General features: G+C 36.2%; 2 protein-coding genes across 14 annotated transcripts in view; one reads left to right on the top strand and one right to left on the bottom strand.

Annotated features, from left to right (window-relative positions):
- Positions 1-1,120: 1,120 nt before the first annotated feature.
- Positions 1,121-19,195, bottom strand: TMEM167A (transmembrane protein 167A). The gene is made up of 4 exons (XM_082724708.1): positions 19,063-19,195; positions 11,106-11,215; positions 6,285-6,319; positions 1,121-1,579 (listed from the first exon to the last, which is right to left on the bottom strand). The coding sequence occupies exons 1-4, from the start codon at positions 19,063-19,065 to the stop codon at positions 1,509-1,511; spliced, it is 219 nt and encodes a 72-aa protein (XP_082580834.1). The 5' UTR covers positions 19,066-19,195; the 3' UTR covers positions 1,121-1,508.
- A 70-nt stretch (positions 19,196-19,265) lies between these two features.
- The window catches only part of XRCC4 (X-ray repair cross complementing 4), a 336,879-nt gene continuing 335,138 nt past the window's right edge, over positions 19,266-21,006 (top strand). For 8 of the 13 annotated variants that reach the window (XR_014310086.1, XM_082724692.1, XM_082724697.1 and 5 more), the window contains exon 1: positions 19,266-19,358. The gene's annotated coding sequence lies outside the window, so the exon portion shown is untranslated. The other 5 variants (XR_014310087.1, XM_082724694.1, XM_082724695.1 and 2 more) reach the window with 4 other exon arrangements.

Below are 21,006 nucleotides of genomic sequence, written 5' to 3'. Positions count from 1 at the left end.
ACAGTTCAGAGTAGGCACAATGATCATAACCTGATTCCCTCTCTAAAGCAAAATATGTAAATTTTGGCCAGAGAGATATGCCAAAAATGTAAAATAAACAATTATATTGATAGCCTATAGCAGCTTTTATCTTTTGTGAAAAAAGCAAGCAATGCTTAACAAGCTTTTCTTATGTTTCCTAGAATTCTTTTCAAGTACTTTAAAGTGGTCTTTAAAAATAGATGGCTTTTAGTTCCAAACATTGTTTCTACAGAAAGAGCTACTGGCAGCCTCATTTTCAAATAACTCTAAATAATTTTCTTAAAAAAAGAAAAGGAATTAATAGCTGAGGACAATATCTAACTAGTATTACCTACAATGGACAATTTTTAGCTAAGATGTTTATGTTCCTTTTAGCTTGAATTTCAGCTGAAACTGAAAAAAATGTTAACTGAACTTTTAATAATGCTCTACTGCAAAATTTTTTAGTCATATTCCAAATGTTTCTCTTGCTTTCATGGAAACTGTTGAAGGTATTTCTTTGTTATCAAAACCCAAAGACACTTATGATAAGCTACATGGATAACAGATCTGAAAACTGTTTATCATCACCTACTGAGTTATTCAGAAGATTCTCGTTCAAGTTGACATAACAAAAGTAAACTAGACACATTAAAGTGCTGTATTTAAAAACACACAAAATACAGTTTGTGTTTTGGGGCAATTAAAGTAAGTGGAGACCTGACACTAAAAAGAATGAAAAACACAAACAGGATTATCATTCTGTAATAGTTCTATTTTGCTATTTTCACTCTAAGTACGCAGTCTTAGAGAATGACAGCCGGTCAAATTTTCAGAGGCTACTATACCAGTCAGTTATTCTAAACTCTTTTATGCTAAATATGAACATCTTCCCAGTACTACTCTTAAGTCTGATCTCATTTATCTTCCTCCTTAAGAACTGCATAGCTTGTTTTAAATAGCTGAGACACCTGTGATACACTAGCGAGTTTGCTTCGAGGTACTCTGTTAATGCTCTGGTGTGACCAGAGGAAAAAGCAAGCATTATTAAATATGAATGCAATCCTTACCAACACAAATTGAACATTTTCCCCAATAAAAAAGCTAGTCCAGAAAAATGTCTCATTCTATAAGGATTTATCATTCCCAAATCACAGTGAAAGAAACTTAGGTCATTTACCAATTTTGTTTCCTATTATGCGTCTTAGAGATACCTCACGAAAAACTGGTATCTGACATAACAGAATAACATTTGCAGAATGTTATATTGTAGTGACAGTACTGAGGTTGATTGTTACAGACATATTAAACTCTTTGAGTATTAAATGGTTACATCCTATTTATATAGAACATTGGTCCAATAATAAAAATAGAGAACAGCAGCTGGAAATTTATCTCATTCAATGTTCAGAGATAAAAGGGTTAACCATTCATTCCATTATTTTCTGTAAATAAGTCCTTTCCCATACTGAAATCTGATGGCAATTAAATTCTGATATTCTTCCAAGCTACTGTATGAAGAGAATGCTGAAGGCCATCACTATACAGCATACTGCAACGTAAGGACTCTTCCGTTCACCTATTAAAAAAAAGGGGAGATGCTTATGTTGATTAACTGAATTTAAGTTATCATGGATATGATAAGGTTACTACGGGAGAGGGGTGAGGGGTACATGAGGCTCAAGATAAAGTTCTTAGCTAGGGGGCCCATACATTTGGGGAGATAGGCCAGACAAGCAGTGGCTGCAGCATAAAAGCAAGTACAATACAGAATGAGCTAAATTATGCTGATTTTTTTAAAAAAAATTTACTTGACAGAGAAAGACACAGGGTGAGAGGGAACACAAGCAAGGGGAGTGGGAGAGGCAGAAGCAGGCTTCCCACTGAGCAGGAAGCCCGATGCAGGGCTCGATCCCAGGACCCTAAGATCATGACCGGAGCCGAAGGCAGTCATTTAACCGACTGAGCCACCCAGATGCCTCAAGAAAGAGACTCTTAACTATAGAGAGAACAAACTGATAGTTACCAGAGGGAAGGTGGGTGGGGGGGGAATGGGTGAAACAGGTGGTGGGGATTAAAGACTGTATTTGTCCTGATGAGCATTTCGTGATACATGGAAGTATTGTAATCACTATATTGTATATCTGAAACTAGTATTACACTGTATGTTAACTAACTGCAGTTTAAAGAGAAACTTTGATTACTCTTGGGCTAGAAATGTAGAACTTAAAACAGCCACTTTTATGAGTCAATTTTCACATGTGTTTAAAAGTTGTTTTTATTTGGAGATTTTCCTTTGCCTGAAGTAGAATGGAGTTGGCTTGTGAAGCTGTCTTACAAACAGTGACCCTGTGATTTTGGGTTATCCCAAACTCATTTTGTTCTTTCTTGCTTGTCATTTATTGAAGGGCTGCAGAGTTCCACAAAGCACCAGTCACTTATGCTATTTTGAGGGTACATGAGAAAGGAAGAAAGAAGAGGGAGTGATGTGCTACTTCTAGAAATAATCATGGGCATATACCTGGTGTTGTAGTAGAGACTATATATACTCCCCTCACTTGTTTTTCTATGTTTAAAATTAGCTCTCTTGGGGTACCTGGGTGGCTCAGTTAGTTAAGTGTCTACCTTCAGCTCACGTGATCACCCCAGGCTCCTTCTCCCTCTCCTCCCCACTGGTGCTCTCTCTCGCTATCTCTGTCTCTCTCAAATAAAATCTTGAAATAAAATAAAATAAAATAAGTTCCCCTCTAGTAACTAAATTCCTTCAGCAAGGACTGTTTTATTTGGCAAGTTTAATTACCGCTGGAAAATGCCAATCTTGACCATCCTCATCAACTAAAATCCTCAAGGTCATTTTTTCTTTTCAGAGCTTCCTCTCAAAGAGCTCACACAGTTATGTTGTTACTAATTTTACCTTTGTGTCTGCTCAGTAACAATATTCACAGAAGATATACACATATAAGTAGAAGAAACATTCATTGTTTTTCTGAAAGTATTTTTCTGTCCATAGACATTGGGCTGCTTTCTAGCTAAAGGAAAATTTAAAAAGCGAGACAACAGCATTTTCACAATGCTGCTATCTCAAGAGGAAAAAAACAAAACAAAACAATTTAAACTAAAAAATAACCTGGGTCATCATTTTTAACTGATGTTAATTTTTTGGGCAAGTTATCAAACAAAACCAAACCTTATTCAGACATAATTTTCAGGTGGATTTCATAAGCAAGCCAGTCACTCTAATTAGGGCTAGATACTCTAATTGTCCAATATCGTCTTATTAAACACCTAAAAGAAAAAATTAATATTGCCCTCTCCATCTGTTGTATATTAAGTTTTGAGGAAGTTCTTCTTTTCCTCATCTTCCAACTTAGAATGCTATAATTTACACATGGGTTTCATTTTCCTGTTTTTGATTTTCTTGAAAGAGACTGCCATGTGGTAGAACTAAACATCTTCGGTTGAACTTGGGTAAGAATGTTACTTCTTGTCTGGTCTTCGGTCTGTTTAAGTGAATGTGAAACAGTTGCTGTAACGTGATGTGTAACATGATAAGATGATTTGGCTGGACCTTTTCCTATTAAAATTGTATCCTTTCTTGGTGGATATATTCTGTGTCAAGATAAGAGAGGAGCATGTGGCTGGAAAGTCTGCCTATCAGCATCAACGTTTTTGGGGCCATTCTGCCAAAATGAAAAGCTACTGCTTTCACATAACTGGCATGAACGAACACTTTAACTGAACCATTTAACGTATGGCACTCATACAGTCAAGAGATAAAATGAAAATAGTAACTGACCAAGCAAAAAGAAAGGCACAATTTATAATTAGACATCGAAATAGATGATATCACAGGAAACCATTAAGAGAGCTACAGACTAGATGCCTTAAACTTTCAGCTATACTTTTAAGTAACGATTGTGAAAAGGGTCACCTGGGTTGGCTACTGAATGAAGCTGTATACACTTTTCTATTTTATTACACAAAATGGATTTAAAATACCTTCACATTTAACTTAAAATCCCTTAATTTAAATATTTTATTTGTGAATTAGCAACTTCATAATAGTAAGATGAAAGCTCAATCTCCTAACTCTAGACTTCTTATATTTTTACCAGTGAATATTCAGTATTCCTCTGATCCAGAGAATTTTACTGTATTTGAACTGTCCTATTCTTCCATTATGTTCTCGTTTTGTAGTTTACTTGAGGTATTCTTTGCACTCTGTTCCTTGACAATATTATTTCATTTTCTTTGGTGACTTGGCTTTGAAACAGTTTGCTTTACACATATTTACATTTACTACTAGCTATCAGAATTAGCCATCAAGGATGCTCTTCTGTCTCTTGATCTCTTCTTCCTTCTTAGTTATTTTTAAGGTGATTAAGATTTCTACTGTTATTTTAGGCTTTGCAGCTGTTGGGAATGACTGGATGTCAGTTAAGTCTGTACCACAGATCTCTGTAAATCTAGGCTGAGCCCTCTCAACTTTGGCACTACTGACATGTTGGGCTCATTCTATGTGAAGAGCTGTTCTGTGCACTTTAATATGTTTAGCAACATCCATGATCTGTACTCAGTATATGTCCCCCCAACTCTAGTGGTGACAACCAAAAATGTCTCCAGACACCATTAAAATGTCCTGATTGATAACAACTTATCTAGGCTATCCCTGGTGCTTTACCTATCTAAAGTCAATGATCTTTTCTACAAAAGAAAGATTCACATGTCAGTCACCCTAAGAGATAATAAGTCCAAAGAACATTGAGGAAGGACAGTTTAACATGTTAAAAGCACAGTGAATTCTCAAGAAGATGTCTGTTTCAATAATCAATACATTAAGATGAGGGCCTTCACTGAAACTATTTATAGTACACTGTCATTTTCTATAGTAAGACACCTGAAAGACCAACGAATCTTGTGATCTAATCGTAACATATTCTGAAAGGACTTCTATGTAATTTGTGTGAAGCTTACAACTTCACTGTTAATGGGTCTTGCCTAGTATTAAAAGCTCAAAGGAAGAAAACTTGCTCTCTCATAATTATTTATATCCGTGGCTAACAATGTATTTCTAAAATGTTACAAAATCTTAGTTTGTAGTTCTCAATGTTTAATCAATTTTGTTTCCTGTTATGGACCATCTTCTAAATCTTCCACATCTATGATAAATGAATCCAAACGAAAACATAATACTCTGGATGGAACACATTTTATCTAAGGGACATGACTCCTAAATTCCCCCTATTTAAAGTGATTCACTGGGGTAATTCAGGTTGTTATCAGACTAATTATACTGTCAAATATAGCAACTTTTTTTTTTTTTTTATTATGGAAGTCTTATCTTTATAAAAGAAAATAGTAACATACAAATTAAATATTGGAAGAGTACTAAAACCTAGCTTTTTTTCAGGGGGTCATGTAAATAATTCCAAAGAGGAGAAATATCCATTTTGTTCTGTCCAAGTGGAACAATCACAAATTGCTCTGTAATGCCTTTTTTTTTTTTTTTTTTTTGGAACTAGCTATGTTAAAAAGGGTAAAGTCTATTATAAGAACACTGGTGGATTACATCAGTAAAGTACATTTTAATTCATTCACTTGTCAATCATTTCAGTCTCTACTATGAACTAGGCACTCTGCTAAATGTTATATACATATAGGGATGGGCTAAGAGTATATTGTTATTTGAACAAAAACATACAATGACACTACTAATTTTACTATGAGAAATTAGAATATAATCATATTTAACTTTAATCAATTAGAACAAAATTCAGTTATGATCACAGGAGTTTGACAGGTGAAACAGTGAATGCTTTCCAAAAGCAACAAATAACATTCTTGGACTTAGCACAGGGGAATAAAGTGATTAATTTTAGACGACTGCTTAGCGGGCCTTCCATTAGATGGAAAATTCATCCTTTTTATCAAAATAGTACCTGTTATACAGAGCAGCATGCTCTATAAGAATGTGTGCATTCTTATAAACTGTACATGTTTGTCTAAAATCTCAACACTAGGAATGCATAGCATTTGATATTTGAATTAGATTTTTCTTGTAGTTTCCATCTTCCTGCTAATTAAGTCTTATGTGGTATCTACCATGTCTAGTATTAAATAGCATAAGGATAAGAGTGTGGGGGAATTTGACAAACTTTTGCAAAACTGCTCAAAATTGGGAAGCCTGTGGTTTTAAAACAGATGTCTGCCTTCTGTGAATATGGCATAAGTAAACTGCCCAACAATTTACAGCTGAAGATGTGGCGATTATAACAGACACTTACCAATTCTGGCGCATTTCCAAAATATACCCAACAATCTGCATGTAATAAAAAAGGAAATAGTAGCTATTAATTAGTGAGAAAGGTTAATCATTTTCTCAGTAACCTACAGAGCATTCAATACAAACTGGCATTTTTACCTTTTGATACTTCAAAACTGAGATTTGGTATTGAACCACCATTTATGTAGTAAAGTAGGACACACTTGCTTATCAAATGTCAGTGTATATAAACTGTTACAAACTGAAATATATGTCGTATCCTAGGTTAAACGCACAGTAAATTAATACGTGCAGCAAAAATGTGCACAGTATTTTTTTACTGCAGAACTGATTCAGTCAACTTCAAGTGCTTAATTCTCAAAAGTAGAAAATATATATGCCAATTTACATAAACATTAATTTTGAGAAAATGGTAAATGAACACAGTTGGTTTGGGTGTTTTTGCCATTAAAAAATAAAACTTTTTATAGAAAGTAATTTTTTATAAAAATTACCTTTTATAGAATGTAGTTCTACATTTAAAGGATTTATAACCATGAACTCCAGTGATAGCATTTACATAACTATGTCACTCAATAAGGAAGGATATAAAAATAGGTGCCTATGTTTTCAATTTAAGTACAAAATCCTAGTTTAGGGTAGTCTGTGTATGAGTTAACTAAATATGACATTTAAAACATATACATTCTGAAAATAAGAATTAGAATGAAGTGTTCATCACCATTCTTTGCATGAATATACTATGAATTAAATACAAATTATATGTATATATCACTTATTCAGCATGTATAAAAAGTAGAAGATTTAAAACAAAATCAACTGAGTAACTGAGATAGCTAAAAGATATGAAAACATTGTAGACAACTATTTTGTTGCTCTGACAAAAGAGGAGAATTATGAATGGTGTTATACATAGCTACAAATCAAGATAAATTAGTAGTAATTACTGCAGTAGGTTAGGAGTGGTGTAGTAACAAAACTGAAATATGTAAATTCCAGGGAAATTTAGGTTATGCTTTTTTTGGGGGGAGGCCCTAAGAGATGGCTGGCTGATAAATAATTACGTATGAGTGGTTAAGAATGAAAGAAATTACTGGTTCAATTAAGTTCTATATATATTCCTCCTTTGAAATATAACTTCCTGACCTCAAATCAAAAAGTCTCATGGTTCAGTTGCCATGAAATGGGCAAAAATACAAGTTTATTTTGAAGGATGGATATTCTGACAGGTGCAACAATTTTACTATAGGAATAAAAGGACAAAGATCAAAGATATTTTAGAAAATAATATAAGAAAATATAAGGCCCAGACTGTGCCCAAGTTTAATCCTACTTAATTGGCTACATAACTGTAAGCAAATTTTCTCAATAGAAACTCACCCTCATAGGCTTTTTATAAGGATTGATTTCATTATTGCAAAGAAATTCTTCAGAATAGTAACTAATGGGCTGGGTTAACACTGTGTTAACCCACTGTCTTAACTCAGTGGGTTAAGCCTGTGCCTTCAGCTCAGGTCATGATCTCAGGGTCCTGGAATCAAGCCCCACATAGGGCGCTCTGCTCAGCAGGGAGCCTGCTTCCCCCTTCTCTTTGCCCCCCTCTCCACCTACTTGTGATCTGTCAAATAAATAAATAAAATCTTAAAAAAATATATATAAAGGCACATGTGATAGTAACTTTAGATGTCACTTAAAATTGGCTTACATATCATCAAAAAAACTGAAGACAATCAGTTAGTCATTTGCAATGCCATGGTTCCTTGATTCTAAAAATCTATTGAGTATAACATGCCCATAGATTTAAAGCTGTGGATGAGGGACCCAGTGGCAGGACACCTGAAGCTCCTCCATGAGAAGCTCAGAGTCCCACAGAACATAATCTAAAACTATAAGATCACAATCAGGATCAGTTCAGGTTTGATAACCTAGAAATAACTCAAAGCAACATTAGGGAATTGTTATAACACCTATACTAAAAACTATATAAATAAAAAAAAATTCCCTAACTCAAGCAACTTGGAGATTTATCAGTACTACTTAGGCCTTTCCCTTATATTTCTCTACCTAGACATATTTCTATAATATGCAAAATGCTATTTATCAAAGATATTTATTTATTTATTTATTGGAGAGAGAAAGTGCATGTGAATGCACAAGTAGGCAGAGTGGCAGGCAGAGGCAGAAGCAGGTTCTCTGCCGCTGAACAGGGAGGCCAGACATGGAGGCTCTATCCTAGGATCCTAGGATCATGACCTGAGTCGAAGTCAGCCACAATCACAGGATCCTGGGATCATGACCTGAGTTGGAGTCAGCCACTTAACCAACTGAGTCACCCAGGTGCCCTAAATGCTATTTATTAGAACACAGGAACTTTATTAGTTAGGAAAAACCAATACAATTATGCCGCTTGGTTTCTATGGCTATAAGCCAGTAAGTATATATGCTGATAAAGCTAATCAAGTCTATTATAACAGGAAATGAGGCAAAGTAGCAATAATTTATTGCTGATTTTAGTTCTGTATTATTTGAAGCAGCAAAAAAATTGTTATTTTCAAGAGTGAAATTATCAAGAAACGCTACTGTCCAGTTAGCATACACATCTCTACTTAAACATAGGATATTCACTATAATGAAAGGACAGTTTATTATGAGTCTCAAAAGAAAATATACTATAAAAGGACAATGGCCCACTAAGAATTGCTCCCAGAGAAAATATTCCTAATGTACGAGTCAAAATGGGGCCTAACATTTATATAAATAGAAGCAAAGTTTTTAAAAAAAGCCTTCAAGCAGCTAACTATATGAGCACATGCTTCAAAGTACAGAAGTAGGCATGCTAGTTCTTTGGTCTTATATGTAGGAGAAATATACTACTACTCAACCTCTACTGTAAGGTTGGCAGCCCTGAGAACTCCTTTTTTAATGTAGCATGTAATGGATGTATTCCTGCTCCCCAAAGAATGAGGAGCAGACTTTTCCACATGCAACCTACTTTATCCGTAACAGCAGCAGCAAAGCATCGATATTCTATTCCATTAACATGATTGTTTTTATAATGAAATAAACACTTAAATATCTTATTAGGTAGTTACGTATTATATTACAATACCAAGCAAAACATCAATGAGGATGTTACTGGTTTCTACCATATACTTTAAGTCAATAGGGGTTGCAGAAGGGAAAGAATAAAACCATTTAGTTGCATGGAAAGGCTTCATGCACAACTAAGCAACAAGTAAGATTAAGGAACTTCAACAAAGGAACAAAATACTATGTAATTTCATCTGATTTTAAAAAATGGACATAGTAAGTGAAGACTAAGTCCAAGAGGACTTCAGAGAAAAAAAAACGTGATGAAAAGTCAACGTCTACAAAGGAAGAAGGGCATTGTCACAAAAACTGTTGGACAAATAACATCAGCAGTTTGAATAAAATCCCTCAGGCTAACAGAGACAGATGATCAGTATATTAGAACAGGATTAGGGATTTTTAATATTTGAAACTGGTTAGAGGTTCTATTTATGCCTTTATATATATTTCAACAACCCTAGGAAATAACAAGGAAGAAATGGTAACAAAAGCTAAATAATTTAGATGACACAATGTCTGAATAAATGCTAATTATGTCCTCAAAGATAGAATGAAGGTGAAGGAAAAAGCTGAAATTATTACTCTCATAGCTATCACCTTGCCTCTTGCAGATTTTTATTAGTTGAAAAACAGAATTTGACCTTGCAGGATCCTAATTTGGCCCAATACAGGTGCTGGAGATAACTATTCCTATGTGAAGTATATTCTTTCATTCTTTTGTTTCTTAAAATGATTAAGTAGGTATAGGCTTTTATTAAGGAAGGATTAAGACGATTTCTCTTAGAAATTAATAAATACTCAAGGCAAAGAAAATTTACATAGCTTTCATCACATAGTCTCTGGTTTGCTTTTTTTTTTTTAAATTTATTTATTTATTTGACAAAGAGATCACAAGTAGGCAGAGAGGCAGGCAGAGAGAGGAGGAAGCAGGCTCCCTGCTGAGCAGAGAGCCCGATGTGGGGCTCGACTCCAGGACCCTGAGGCCATGTCCTGAGCCAAAGGCAGAGGCCTAACCCACTGAACCACCCAGGTGCCCTAGTCTCTGGTTTTTAATATACTTTTCCTTTTGGTTGAATTCATCATGTACTTTTGTATTATAAAGATGGCACTTTAAAATTTCAATTCTTTGTGGTATTATATTTGAGCTCAATTTTTTTCAGGGTGTGAACATATAATACAAGAGATGTGTCAAGCTCAAGACTTAATTTTTACTATTACAAAGTTAGCTAAATATATTTCCCTGAAGATGTTTGCTTTCTGATGCTAATAGGGAACCTATATGATTCGAACAGTGTTAGACTGGAGAGGGAAATGTCTACATCATATTTTTTTATGGACACAGTGCTTGCCAACTGTTTTATGCTTCAAAAACATGATAACCAACTTGGTTTTTTGGTTTGTTTGTTTTTGTTTTGTTTTTAAATAACCAGCTTTACTGATTATTGCATAAAAAGTTAAGGCCAAATACGATCTTTGAAAGTGCTAAATTGTATTTCTAATTCCAGATGAAAAAAACCCTGTAATATCTTTTTAAGTGTACTTTTTATAGACACATTTCAGGTCACTTCTGATATTTGTCTTTTTATTTATTAAAAACAGAGAAAATAATGTAGAAAGCTGTTACAAAATGAAGTTATATATAGGAACTAAATTATTTAATGACCTTTATGGTAATTTACCCTCAATGTCTATAGGACCTAATTTGGGTGGTTAAGTATCATTAGTAACATACCCAGTTTTATTTCTGTCCAGGAGGCTGGGTGCCAAGGATCGGATGTAAGCACAGGTACATATAAGCAGCAAGATTACTGTCAACAGACTCTGAAAATTGAAAATGGCAGACTAAAAAGAGAAAAAGAAAAAAATTATTATCACAAGAAAAAGAGCATAGGTAAAAAATGCCAGACAATTCCATATTAAGAATTAAACTTTTGTTTTTCTCAAAGACAAACAGAATGGCATGTCTGTGAACACTTAAAACCCCAAATCATAAAATATTCTGAGAGTGTACCTCCCTCTCCATTCTTTGGGCTAAGGAATGCAGAAGATGTAATAAAAATTCTAAATGTGAGAACTTGAAAACACTACCGAAAATGTCATGGATCCAAAACTAAATCAATATGTAATTAATACAGATGTTTTAGGAGCCCAGACTACTAGGCAGGGCACAGAGTTTACAAGCTCTGAGTTTGGCTCTGAACGGTTAACCTCAGTCTCTCTTTCACATCTGTAAACTGGGTGGAGAGTGGGTATATAAGACTAAATGTTGGCTAAAGTTTCTTTCAATTCTGAAATTGTTAGGATAAGAATGCTTTAAATTTAAGCAATCATGTTCCATGCATTGACTAAACTAAGCTATTAGATTTTGGTGAAGGAAAACCACTTGCTCATTTACTGTTCATTCTTTAAAACTTATTTAACAAGTTTAACACAGGTATCCCAGGAAATCCGTTTTCCAGTAAAGGAAAACTGAGGTGGGCTCAGTCTATTCAAAATTCAGTTGAAGTCTCCTTGAACCCACTGGCCTCCCCCTTTCCTTTTTTCATATAGAACTCTCATTTCTGTTCTCACAGGAACTGTTAAACATTTTATAATGCTCATCCCTGAAAGTAGACAACATCTCATCAGGTATCTGACTGTGTACCTATCACACAGGAGACCAGAAGTAATGGTTTAAAAACGAAAACAATTTTTTAAAAGTGCAGGAATATCACTATATATAGTAATATAAGAATAATACTTCCATTACAAAGGTAGATAAAATGTATCAATCTCACACAGTACCTAGCAATATGCTTATTTAGTAAACTCAGAAGGCCCTCCTATGGTGTCAGAAGTTAGACTAAGAGTAAGAGCTGCAAAATGTGGGGTGCCTGGGTGGCTCAGTGGGTTAAAGTCTCTGCCTTCGGCTCAGGTCATGATCCCAGGACCCTGGGATCGGGCTCTCTGCTCAGCGGGGAGCCTGCTTCCTCCTCTCTCTCTGCCTAGTTGTGGTCTCTGTCTGTCAAATAAATAAATAAAATTAAAAAAAAAAAAAAAGAGTTGCAAAATGTTTTGAGAAAGGCAAAACTGTTACTTTCAAAGAAACAATTGTTAAGTGCTCCCTGAAAAGCCCAAAAGAATCTAGTGAAAAACAATCACACACAATAAGGGAATTGAGTACATAAGTAAAATAATTTAAATCAACAGCATTCAGAATGACATTACCAACAGCCTGAAAGACATAATGGAAAAAATGTTTCTATTTACAGTAGCAACTAGAACAAAAAGCTGATGTATCTAAGAATAAGCTTAACAAGAAACGCAGCACTGGTATTAAAGAACAAAACTGACTAAACATTTAAATGTACTGAAAAACCTTAAAGTAGAATGGAGTGGGATACCATGTTCTTATATTGGAAAGCAAAATTATAAAGCTAATCTATAAATTTAAAGTTGACTTAATACCAACCAATTATTTTTGAAATACACAACTGATTTTGAAGTTCATATGAAAAAAGAAATAAGCAGTAACAGCCAAGAGAATCTTAAAACAAGAACTAGCCTTGTCAGAAACTCAATATTTTTTAACCTGTTATATATTTTTATGATAAATATTTATAAACTATTCAAAATATTAAGAAATTACACATGCCATTTATCAATATTCTTAAAGGCAAAAAAAAATGCCTTCGTACAATTCTAAGCAGTGGGGAGAACAGCACACAAAATTTCATAATCAACATATCTTCAGCTGTGTAAACCTTTATGTAAACAAGAAGGAAGAAAGCACTGATTATCTTTGGAAAGTTTTTAGCCCAATTCTCAACTCTTTTGGATTTCTCAGATTTCCTAAATGTTATTTTTATGGTCTGAAAATATAAAATTTATTTGTAATTACTATTTAAATAGTTAGTTTGTATGCAAATCACTTCTTCATGGATATACAAAGGATATACTTTAGTATGTCTTGGTTTCTTATTGAACTGGATTTTAATTTTACATTTATGAGAGTAAGTGATGCCAATTTTATAACTTGAAAAAAACCAATAAATGAACTCTAAAGTTACATTCTATATAGAAAAGACAGTATTTCACAATGTTTATCTTTCAAAGATATTCTGAACATGTATGTGAGTATATTGATACAGTATTTGATAACAACCTCATGAAATACAAAGTACAGATTTCTTTTCAGTCAACATAACTAAACACATTTATTATCTACTCTTTCGGGAGCAGGAGGCTAGACACAGGATTAAAAAAGTACATAGCAGGATTCCTTCCCTCTAGGAGTCTATAGCTAATGACAATAACCGATATTCACTGGAGGCTTGTTGGGATTATTTTGTTTATCCTCATATATTTGAGTTAGATGTTATTAATACCTGTATTTTATATGTGAGACAACTGAGGCATACAACAGTTATAAGCAAGTTAGAACAGGATCTACATTCAAAAAGTAACTAGCAATTCTTTGTAGCATGTATTAAGCAGCAACTGAGCCATACTGGCAAAAAAATGCTGTTTTCATAAAGAAAAGTCAAGAAAAGCTTCAAGGAGAAAGCAAGGACTAAGAAAGGGCACAATTAGACTGACAATAGAGAACAGGCTCCCAAAGAGACAAAAGCATGGAAAACATCCTCACAGAATTAGGAATTTGCATGTTTAAGGAATAATGAGCAGGCTTACTATATCAAGCAAAGGACTGTTGTAGTAGAGTGGCTGGAAAATCAATTTACAAAGTAGGTTTATCATGTTCCTAATGGAGTATCTAAATTTCACGATTTTTGCATTGTGTACTTTTTCTCTCCCTGAATGTTGTAGTGAAAAAAAAAAATGCTTAAATGATAGGATGTCTGGGATTGGTTTCTAAATAATCCATTGTGTGTGGTGGGAGGTGTGGGGTTGAAGAAACACTGAGGATGTGAGGCTTCATTATACTCTTCTTTCTACCTTTCTATGTTTGAATTTTTATATAATAGAAGAATTTAAGAGGCACTTAGAGACATGCCTATTATTACAGAAGTGGGGTGTGTATATATACATTTGTGTGTGAAACCATTTATAAAGGAAAACCCATTTATAAGTGTGCAATATATGATACATACAACTTTGTTTCTGGGGTTTATAGACCCTAAAATTTAAACAAATAATCTTAGGTGGTAAAGGCTTTTAGATGTACTCAGACTCTGACAAAACAAGAATGTTTCAAAGCTACAGACATTAGCCTACCATTTCTTACCCTACCTAAGCATTCCTTTTAATGCTTAGCATCTGTTGTCTGCTGATATAAACTTTTCATCTCAGGTTGAAAGGAAACAGATGTTCATGTTCTTGTAGAAAAATAATTGGGATTTTCAATAGGAAAATGATATTAAAAAGGAAGAAGCTAAGGAAAAAAAGTAAGCAAATCCGATCACAAAATAGAGGAAAAGATGATTAATAAAAGGTGATACAGGAGGTAAAATTCACTTAATGTTTAATTTTTTTTCAGATCATGAAATCTTTTTTAGACCTACCTACTACTCTTGACTTCCTGATACGCTTCAGATAATTAGTGCTATTTTACTAAATAAATTATCAAAACCAGAAGGAAATCAACTTGATGAGTCCCTTTGCATTATCATTCTGAAATAAATCACAATTTGTTAGGCCTTCTGAAATAATGATAATTCACTTTCATCTGGCCACCACTGCAGCAGATGAAATAATTTATCAATGAAAAGGTGAAGATTCGTTGATGCAAAGCTTAGTGCTAAAACAAGAAATTACTTGTGATGTTAATACATCTTTTTAAAAATTCTTTATTCAAGTCAATTTGAAGTTAGGAATATTTATTGCAAATTCAATTTTTATCATTTTACCTAAGATACAATTTCCTGTTTCAGCCATAAGTGAATATTCAAACTATTAAGTTTGGATATAAGGCAAGAATTTAGTGTAAGGTTCTGTTTTAAATGTATATATAAAAATAGTTTAAGAAACCATCTGAAACATTAGGAATAGAGAGAAAAACAGGGGAAAAGATCCCAGCAGTATAAAGGCACAAAGAACCAATGAGAAAGGCAGCAGAAATATACATATTAATATGCTGAACAGTTGTTTGGAGTGCTCAGTGATTGGTTGCTAACTGTATTTAATCTATAGAAAAGCCTAAGCCTACAGTCTTCGTTAGTCCTGGATCACTTGAGCTCGATATAGCTTATACATTTATTTTTAGCACTATCAAAATAAACTGTTTAACCAATTGCTGATTAAGGGCCTTCTTCATGCATAACACTGTATAGGAGCTTCAAATGTTGGCTGCATCTTATGTAGAAGTAACTGACGTATTAATTCCTCCAGTTTAACTGAAACTCACTTTAAAAGAAGAGCTGAATACCAAAGACTTAGAATTTTTAAAACTCCAAATAGTAACAATTTTACTTGTTTTAAGACTTGCTGCTTTTTACACACAACTAGTCATTTATCCCTCTCAAGAGGTGGAAGGAGACCCAGAAATGATATTCCTGACCTAATTGTGATAAAAATTATACAGTACTGCAAAAGTGGGTCAGCATTTTATCATTTACAAATCTAGGTCAGGCCAGCATTTTCCAACAAGTTTGTACTTGTAAATTTATACGTACCACTATTTTCTCTTAAACTGGAACACATGGAAATGCAGGGATAAATGAAGCCTATGAATAAATATGCAAACCCCCCCCCCACTTGCCCAAGATAAGTAATCACAGGTGATTAATAGTATTTCCATTAACACACAGAAATACTGACGTTTATTAGCACATAGTTCAACCTTGGTTGCTTACTGTAGGGTAGCACTTACTGTAAGGTAGGCAAATTCTCCTGGTTTAATTCAAAACCAAGAAATTGTCAATTTCTTGGTTTTGAATTATTTCAGGATTTCTTGGTTTTGAATAATTTCAGGATTACTTGATGTTTTAATGTTAAGAACCTGTCTCCTTAACATCAGTGGTCACTATGCACTTGCATAATTTAGGAAATAAATCAATATACATATATGCCCTTGGATAAATCTGCACCTCTAAATTATCAGTTTAATTTAATTTCACTTGTAAAATGAGGAGCTGGACTAAATACCCATTTGATCTCATTGGTCCTATTTCAAAAATGTAGACCTTTTCTACTTAACCTTTCCACTTAAAGAACTTTCATGGCTGTGAGGAAAGGTACAGTTTAGTTTAGAGCAGAAGCACCTCAATTCTGTTCTCCATTGGTAACACAGGTGTCATTTGCACTTATTTTCATCTCACTGTCATGGTATCTATAATTCATTTGCCATGTTTGTGTTGCTTAGTTCCAGAGTGGTTTTATAGACACCAGAGATCTAAACATAAGCAACAAGGGGATCAAAGGTGTTAATTGGAGAAAGCATACATAGAATCATGCTAAGCAGTAGACTTTAAAAAAAAAAAGCAATAAATGATTCACATGTTCTTGATAATTTGATAGGACAAAAGTATCCAAAGGCCAAAGTGCAAATCCTGTTATGAAGAAAAGTGTCCTGACCATACAGTCAGAAATGACAAAAACTGATAAAAGGGAAAAACTTTTCAATAGTTGGAGTCAAATGTGGTATGAAGCCTGGCTGTTCATAAGAATGACTTGAAGCTTTTGGGCGCCTGGGTGGCTCAGTTGGTTAAGTGTCTGCCTTTGGCTCAGGTCATGATCCCAGAGTTCTGGAATGGAGTCCTGCGTTGTTGGGCTCCCTCTCTTTGCCCCTCCCCCTACTCATTCTCACAATCTTTCTCTCTAAAATAATAAGTAAATAAAATCTTAAAAAAAAATTACTTGGAGCTTATAAAAACTATTGCTGCTCAGAAATTTGGACAGAACTGGGCAGGACTCTCTTTCCCCAGACGTAGAGTCATCTGAGTACTAACTCTAGCTGTCATTGTAATGTAGAAGATATTAGAAGACCTGGTCTCTAGAAAGCTCCAGCTAGAGAGGGAAGAAATATAGGCAACAATGTATTGCTGTTTTTGTTTGTTTGTTTTTTGTGGTAAGTGCTATGGCTGGAGGTACATTGGAGGTATATACTGGGATATGGATGCCCAAATAGAGACCCAGGAGAAGAAAACAGATGGGGTAGGGAAGGATTTTTGGGAAGAGATAAAACTTGAGATAAATTTTTAAGGATATTAAAAGGGAGAAAAAGGCATTCTGAAGTTTTGAAAAGTTAATGTTTATCTTAAACACAGTATCAGTCTTGCTAGTAGCTAGTTTGAAGAAGCTAAGATGATGAAAATAAATCTTTGACATGTACTATGAGTAGAATGATTAAACTTCAGCATCTAGGAAGATCTGCAAGAATTAAGAGTGACAATTTCTAGGGGCACCAGGCTGGCTCAGTCATTAGAGCATGTGACTCTTGTTGCAGGTAGACATTATTAAAAAAAAAAAAAAAGAGAGAGAGAGAGAGAAAAAAGGAATCAAATTCTCTAAATAAGTAACAGTTTTCTAATGACACTCTAAGAGCACATGTACTCATCCGGTTGTGGCAGCTAGGCTAAGATGCTGGAGTATATTCTTGACTAAGAATAGACTGCCGTTTTCTCTCTAAGTTCTCCAGGAAAGACGCTGTGACTTGTGTCCCATCTATAATCAAAGTACTAGGCCTAAAGCAACAAATAATGAGTTTTCAATTAAATGCCTAAAGGTTTAGTGCTGTATGGGGTTCTGCAGGAACCTCTGGAAACAAAAGCTCAGTAGCTTTCATTCCACAATAACTTTTTTGGGGTTCATGGTTGTTTTTGATACTATAATAAAGGCATGCATCCTTTCTCCGGAAATATGCTCATAAATGCAACATCTGGCCCTTGCATTTCATTAAGTTCACCGGGTGTAGAGGCTGTTGGCATTTACCATAACAAAGGCAAAAGGGCTTGAGACAACTTGGGAGATTTCACTATTACTACCACTACATCTGTCCTCTGGCCATGCTGATTTTACCTTTTTTCTCTGCCTGGAGATCCAGGCATTTCTTTTGAAAACTTTTTATGACTCATTTTAAATTTTCCGAAGAGGCCCAAACTGTCAAAGGAATCTGCAATAACACAAAATAATACACACAACCTTAAAAATTTGTGGGGAAGGCAGGTCCGAGGTCAAACACCACCTTAAGTACATTCGTAGAAGGAAAACCACTTCTCCAGAGATCGCCAATAAGTAAAACCTACAGTGTGTAAAGCAGGAGGAGCCTGAAAGGTCACTACCTCAACAGACCCCAATTAAGATGTGGAGCTTGGGGTTTGGACCAACAGTGAAACACCTGGACCAGGCCCGTAGAGACGTCAGAGAACGCGAAATAATCCGCGCAAACTGAAGCTCCATGCCTCCAGGAGCCAGTGACCAGAAAGCGTCTGTATACACGACTGAGTTAAGGCAACCAGCGCAGTTCTTCGAAACAAGTCAGAAAGGGGGACTGTGCAGGAGGCGCTGGGACCTGCGACCGCGGGATCTCTCTGGGGGCGGTGGGCCCTGGTTCGCCCCGGTTCTCCCTGGCTGGGCGTGCAGGGGCCACATGGTTCCCGGCCCTGAGCATCTTCCCAGCCGCGGCAGAATCAAGGTCGTGGCAGGGGTCCCTGGCCCGCGCACCCAGGGCCGCCGCCCAACCCTCCAGCCCTAGCTCGCGCCCAGAGCCCCTTCACCAAGCTCGGCTGCGACCCCACCGCCCCAATTCTTACCATAGTGAGGCCGGCGAAGCCCCAGCCACATCACCCTTCCGGGCCCAGAGCGGAAGAGGCGTGCACGCCCCGCCCGCCCTTCTCGCTCCCTCCCCGCATCCGGTTGGGCCTGTCAGGGTCCCTCCTCCCGAGCCGCGCGACCCGGACACCAGGATAGGCTCCTCACGACCGGAAAAGGCAGGAGCTAATAGACGTCATGCGTCCGGGCGGAAGTGGACCACACTCTCATTGGCTGCGGGACGTCGGTCTGTGGGAGCGGGTCTTTTGGAGGAGACCGGAAGTGGAGGCACTGAGAGGTAGGGTACGGAAGTGTGAGCTGCGTAGTTTAGTAGGTTAGGAATAGTAATGGTCCTCTGTGCTGTCCTTTGTTTGTTTCTCACTTTCTTTTTTAGTTCCCTATTATTTCCCTCTAGAATTCCTCAGTGCATGATTTTTCCCAGCTCGGAGCCCCCTCAATGTGTAAGCTCCTGGACCTTCCGTTGATGCACTCTCGGGGACGCCTGGTTCTCTCAACGTAGGCGCAGGGTGTGCACCTGCTACGCCCCCCGTTCGGCTTCTCCCTTTGCACCCGAGGGATTCTGTAGAATGCAGAGCGCCTTTGCAGTGCCCTTGGGTCTGTTGTGGAAGTCGGAAGGCATTTGAATCCGGAGGGTTGTGTTGAGTAGGCTGTGGGACACTTCGGACGCTGGCCTTGCCTGTCTCCCAGTCCCTCGCTCTTTGTAAACTGTCCGTTGGTTTCACCTGGAGCCTGAAGCCGACTAGGCCCTTTGGAGTAAGAAACTTGGTGTAGTAACAAAGGGAAGGAAACTGCCCTTTCCTGAGTTGAGTGGTTGCACAGGTATTCTAGAGAAGTGTTCCATCACGGAGAGGAATCGCATGCCAACTTTCTCTTTAATCAGTGTATTTAGCTTCTTTTCGTTTGGATAATCCCATTAGGTGAAGCTTTATTTTCCACCCGTTTTTGTCTTTGCATAACCCAAATGGAAAAACAAGAGTTTTGATGTATTCAGTTCGCATAGTTCTTGGGAACCCAATATATGGTTTTCAAATTAAAATGATACTGCCTTTTTACCAGTAGTCAGCCTCCCTCATCCCCCGTCCTCTCTTTTTACTTTATATCTAGTGTTGATAATGGTTTCCTTTTGCCTGATTTCCTTTTTTAAAATTCACTGACGGGCACATATATGAAAAGATAATGGTTTTACTTAACTGCTTGTTTTCTCGAATCCCTAAATAGCCACCAGCAGTTTAAGATTAAGGCTCTTTGGGTGCTCGTGTTTGTCTTTGTCCTTCTTCTCCCCCGTATTTTTTATATTCTTTCCCCTGTGGCTCTTAGATTAAGACCCACATTTGACCTGCATGTTGTTTCTTTTAATTTTAAGAAATGCTTCTCTTAACTTTTCTCCGCTTCTCCATTTCTTCACTTCTTCATTTATTGCTCTTCTGAACAAAAATTCTCTAAGGATTTTATATTCCAAATCCCCATTCCTCTTTTTCTGTACTTTTTTGGAGATCATTCCAGCACGGCTTTTGGTCCCACCCGTCCCCCCCAAACCTCTTCTTAGTGTCACCAGTGGTTTCCAGGTGTTAATCATTCCGTCTTTTTTGTATTTGAACTATCAGCAGACTTTGACGTAGTTAATCCCTTCCTTCTTCATGATGTATTTTCTTCACTTCATTTCTAGGACATCACACTCTTGGTTTTCCTTCTACCTTATTGGTTCCTTTTGTCTTCCTTCTGTTCTTCTTGATTTCTTATTGCTAAGTGTTCCAGGGCTTCAATCTTTGCTTCTCTTCTTTTCTTCTTTTTACACTTCGTTTTAATTATATCATCGAGTCTTAATGACTTTAAATAACCTTGAGTATACTGAAGGCTCCCGTATTCATATTCTTAGTTCCCTCTCTTTCTGAATTCCAGACATTAATACTAGAAGAAACTGGGTG

This window comes from Mustela nivalis (genome assembly GCF_964662115.1).
Source record: "Mustela nivalis genome assembly, chromosome: 3".
Classification (NCBI taxonomy): domain Eukaryota; kingdom Metazoa; phylum Chordata; class Mammalia; order Carnivora; family Mustelidae; genus Mustela; species Mustela nivalis.
Note: the sequence above shows the minus strand (reverse complement) of the source record. Positions and strands in the feature narration are given on the sequence as shown.